General features: G+C 43.0%; 1 protein-coding gene across 1 annotated transcript in view; it reads right to left on the reverse strand.

Moving 5' to 3' along the window:
• The window catches only part of LOC112072976 (transmembrane emp24 domain-containing protein 10), a 12,607-nt gene extending 9,124 nt beyond the window's left edge, over window positions 1-3,483 (reverse strand). The window contains 5 exon segments of the mRNA XM_070439999.1: window positions 536-562; window positions 850-888; window positions 1,072-1,085; window positions 2,382-2,502; window positions 3,276-3,483. Coding sequence (XP_070296100.1) covers window positions 536-562; window positions 850-888; window positions 1,072-1,085; window positions 2,382-2,502; window positions 3,276-3,452 — 378 coding nt within the window. The 5' untranslated portion in view covers window positions 3,453-3,483.
• Window positions 3,484-4,742: the final 1,259 nt, after the last annotated feature.

The raw sequence follows: 4,742 nt of genomic DNA on the forward strand, positions 1-4,742 counted from the left end.
CTTACTAAAGTCACCGGATTGGATTAATTTGGCTGTTTATCTGCATAACATTTACAACTAGTACCTTTCTTTTTAGGTATTAAATGACTAAAGTGGAACTCGCATGTAATAAGGTATCTGTATAGCGGTAGCATAGTACGCATTCAAAATCGATTGGATGGAGTACAGTCGTCACTTTTTGTTGTTTATGCAATGCATTGATGGTAACGATGACATAGCAGAATGTATGGCGGGAGGGGAGGGGGGGGCTGAGTTCGGGGGGTTGACATCTATACAAGCATTATACTCTTGATTTTTTATCTCAACCTAGTGTGGAATACACATATAAACAACAGCCTAAATGTAGGCTAATTTTGCAGGGGGGCAATGAGGAGATTCGGGATCTTTCCCCACACGCGTTTCCATGGCATTTCCATTGTTTGGGTCAAGTTCCATTGACTTCTTAACCGCATCTAAGGCCTGAAATCTAGAACCTGTTTTGCTAACATTTCCCCTCATGTACAGTGCATTCAGAAAGTATTCAGACCCCTTTGACTTTTTCCACATTTTGTTACGTTACAGCCTTATTCTAAAATGTATTAAATTGTTTTCCCCCCCCCTCATCAATCTACACACAATACCTTATAAATGATGAAGCAAAAACAGGTTAAATATCACATATACATAATTATTCAGACCCTTTACTCAGTACTTTGTTGAAGCACCTTTGGCAGCGATTACAGCCTCGAGTCTTCTTGGGTATGAAGCTACTACCTTGGCAGACCTGTATTTGGAGAGTTTCTCCCATTCTTCTCTGCAGATCCTCTCAAGCTCTGTCAGCTGCACAGCTATTTTCAGGTCTCTCCAGACATGTTCAATCGGGTTCAAGTCCGGGCTCTGGCTGGGCCACTCAACGACATTCAGAGACTTGTCCCGAAGCCACTCCTGCGTTGTCTTGGCTGTGTGCTTAGGGTCGTTGATCTGTTGGAAGGTGAACCTTCACCCCAGTCTGAGGTCCTAAGCACAATGGAGCAGGTTTTCATCAAGGGTCTCACTGTACTTTGCTTTGTTCATATTTCCCTCGATCCTGACTAGTCTCCCAGTCCCTGCCGCTGAAAAACATCCCCACAGCATGATGCTTCCACCACCATGCTTCACCGTAGGGATGGTGCCAGGTTTCCTCCAGATGTGACGCTTGGCATTCAGGCCAAAGAGTTCAATCTTAGTTTTATCAGACCAGAGAATCTTGTTTCTCATGGTCTGAGCGTCTTTAGCTGCCTTTTGACTAACTCGAAGCAGGCTGTCATGTGCCTTTTACTGAGGAGTGGCTTCTGTCTGGCCACTCGACCATAAAGGCCTGATTGGTGGAGTGCTGCAGAGATGGTTGTCCTTCTGGAAGGTTCTCCCATCTCCACAGAGGAACTCTGGAGCTCCGTCAGAGGGACCATCGGGTTCTTGGTCACCTCCCTGACCAAGGCCCTTCTCCCCCGATTGCTCAGTTTGGCCATGCGGCCAGCTCTAAGAAGAGTCTTGGTGGTTCCAAACTTCTTCCATTTAAGAATGATGGAGGCCAGTGTGTTCTTGGGGTCCTTCAATGCTGCAGAAATGTTTTGGTACCCTCCCCCAGATCTGTGTCTCGACAAAATCCTGTCTCTGAGCTCTACGGACAATTCCTTCCACCTCATGGCTTGTTTCTTTGCTGTGACATGCACTGTCAACTGTGGGACCTTGTATAGACAGGTGTGTGCCTTTCCAAATCATGTCCAAATCAATTGAATTTACCACAGATGGACTCCAATCAAGTTGTAGAAACATCAAGGATGATCAATGGAAACAGGATGCACCTGAGCTCAATTTCGAGTCTCATAGCAAAGGGTCTGAATACTTACGTAAATAAGCTATTTATTTTTTGTATATATTTGCAAAAAAAATATTAAAAATAACTGTTTTCGCTTTGTCATTATGGGATATTGATAAGGAAATAAATATTTCATCCATTTTAGAATAATTTTGAAACAGTCAAGGGTTCTGAATACTTTCCCGAATGCACTGTACATCATGTAATGGTTAGCATTACAAAGAGTGGCAAGGAGTGGAATGATAACTCAGACTGGTATTCAGGCTAGCTACTCATTTGTTAACAATCTATCACAAGACACTACTTGTGGATGGTGTAATGCAGTTAGACTATCAATTACATTGAGCAGAGCCTGCTCTTTGCAAACATCTATGTTAATTAAGGAGTACCATCACTTTCCGTACCACAGAAGAACAACTATACACATTATGTATGTCCCAAATGCCACCCCATTCCCCATTTAGGGCACTACTTTTCTCAAAGGCCTCTGGTCAAAAGTAGTGCACTTAAATAGGGAGCCATTTTGGGACGTAGATTGACTTACCCATTGGGGACTTGCTCTCAAAGCACACTTCAAACATGTCATAATCTTCTGTTGTGAAGGCAAACTTCCCTTTCGTTGCATCTTCCTTCGAGTAGAGGATGTGTCCTGATGAGTCTGTGATCTAAAAACAGGTGACAATAACAAAATTACGTAAAAAGGTAGAGATACATCACGTTATGACAGCTGCTGCATCATGGCAGTCGCTATGGGCAATGTTGTGTTTACTTAATTACGTGTAATGTAAACTCACACACAAAACCTGCTAACTTTGTCAATAGGCAAATGATAGACATATTCTAATCCTGCGTTCCCTTTGCTGACATCCACATGATAAATCTACAGCATGCTAACATAGCTAGCCTAGCTAGTAGGTTACACGTATCACAGAGTGGATGGGGGAGCTAAGACTGACGTGTAACATCCTGAATGAATGTTCACCAACTCAACTGAAACTAAACATTAAATTGGGTTAGCAACACAATAACAGTTAGTTCTGATCTGCAATTTTCAATTCCTTTACACATGTAATACTTCATGAACTTGGTTTGAGAAATGTACAATTCTGCTATTTATGTCAAAACCATTTCACAGGGCAAAAACCAGGAAGGATCTGTCACAGGCCCAACCAGGCTAAAGTTAGCTAGCTAACCATAGTTAGCTACAAACTAACAGCAGCTGTGAACAAGACATTGAGCTAACTAGCCGTTATTGGTAGCAAATGCACATAGATAACTCGCTGCGTTATCATATCCACGTTTTGCATTTCGTTGTGATAACGTTACTTCTCATCGGGAAATGATATGACCAAACTACGTTTGGGCCTTCACTGCTAACAGTTAGCAGCTAACTAGCTTAGCCGAGCAACGTCGGTATTGCCAACATCATCAAACTCACCTTCAGGTTGGTTTTGGTGTTGGACTCGTCGTTGATGTCATACTCCCCCGTGACGAGCACGTCTTTGTGGATCTCTTCCCGAAGACATTTCCTTGAATTTACAGGTAGAAAGAAAGAAATCGAAAATACCGATTCAATGAGAACAGGTAAAAGCAGTAGGGCAGCGAACCGAGCCATGGCTACAAGCCGAATAAAACACGAGCAACAGCTAGGTAACTGAAACTCCGCTAAAGAGCTCAAATTCTCCACAGCGCCGCAGCTGTCAAGGAGGGCTGTTGACAGTTTGGTCTGATAGATGGATAAATAGATAGATAAGAGTCCATAATAAAGCGCCTGTAAAATCATATCTATCTATTATAATTTGGGGGTGGGGGTGCTTATATTTGTCAAGTGTTTTGGCATATCCAAACTCTCCTTGAAACACCTGCAGTGGAGTGGGATCACAGCCCAGGTCACCATTGTACAGCAATTATGTTTAGTGCTTTGGTTTAGTGCCTTGCTCAAGGTCACAGTCGGCTCCGGTATTCAAACTAGCAACCTTTCGAATATTGGCCCAATGCTCTAACCTCGAGGCTACCTGCCACCCTTTATCTAGATATACCTGTATTGGCCTCATTTGAAAATGTATTTTATCACTCTTCTGACAGTAGCTACGTGGTCCTACCAGTTAACTGAAGAATGTTTGGTGAAAAGTAGCATTTCATTTGATTACATAATGAACTAACAAACCAGAGAGTACAGGAAGTGGTTAATCCTCAACAGCATTACACAACAGGCCGTATCACATTCACAGTTACTGGGTATTCTGAAGATCCCCCAAAGCTATTATTTTGTTGTCAGCAGCGGCTCAGGGATTACACAATTAGGATTGATGGAGCTGTCCGGTTTCCAGGGAAACCTCTGCTTCCGGATCCCCTAGAGAAGACCCAGCACTCCAGACGGCCCGCTAAGAGCAGAGGCTGTCACTGAGTGAACACTAATTATTGGACAGATAAAGCTGTGTCTCCCACTGGTCTTACTGCTGTACGTCAATTCACCCCTCTGAATATGTCACTCTCACTGCCACTATTCTGAATTGCCATTACCCCTAAGTTTGATGGTATTTAACCTCTATTTATCCAGGTCTCACTGATTAAGATCAGATCTATTTTTACCACAAGAGAGGCCTGATATTCTGCTGTCAAAATTCCCTACATGAAATTGCAGTGACCTGCCATTTCCACCAAAGACAAAGTAAAGCTACTGACCTTCCATTTCTACCAGAGCCATAGATAAAGCTACTGGCCTGCCTCTGTAGAGCCATACAGTAGATAAAGCTACTGACCTGCTCATAGACCATAATATAAGCTACTGATTCGCCTCCATAGAGCTATAGATAAAGCTACTGATCTGCCTCTATAGAGCCATAAAGCTACTGACCTGCCTCTATAGAGCCATAGATAAAGCTACTGGCCTGCCTCTGTAGAG

Source organism: Salvelinus sp. IW2-2015, unplaced genomic scaffold (assembly GCF_002910315.2).
Source record: "Salvelinus sp. IW2-2015 unplaced genomic scaffold, ASM291031v2 Un_scaffold2112, whole genome shotgun sequence".
Lineage (NCBI taxonomy): Eukaryota > Metazoa > Chordata > Actinopteri > Salmoniformes > Salmonidae > Salvelinus > Salvelinus sp. IW2-2015.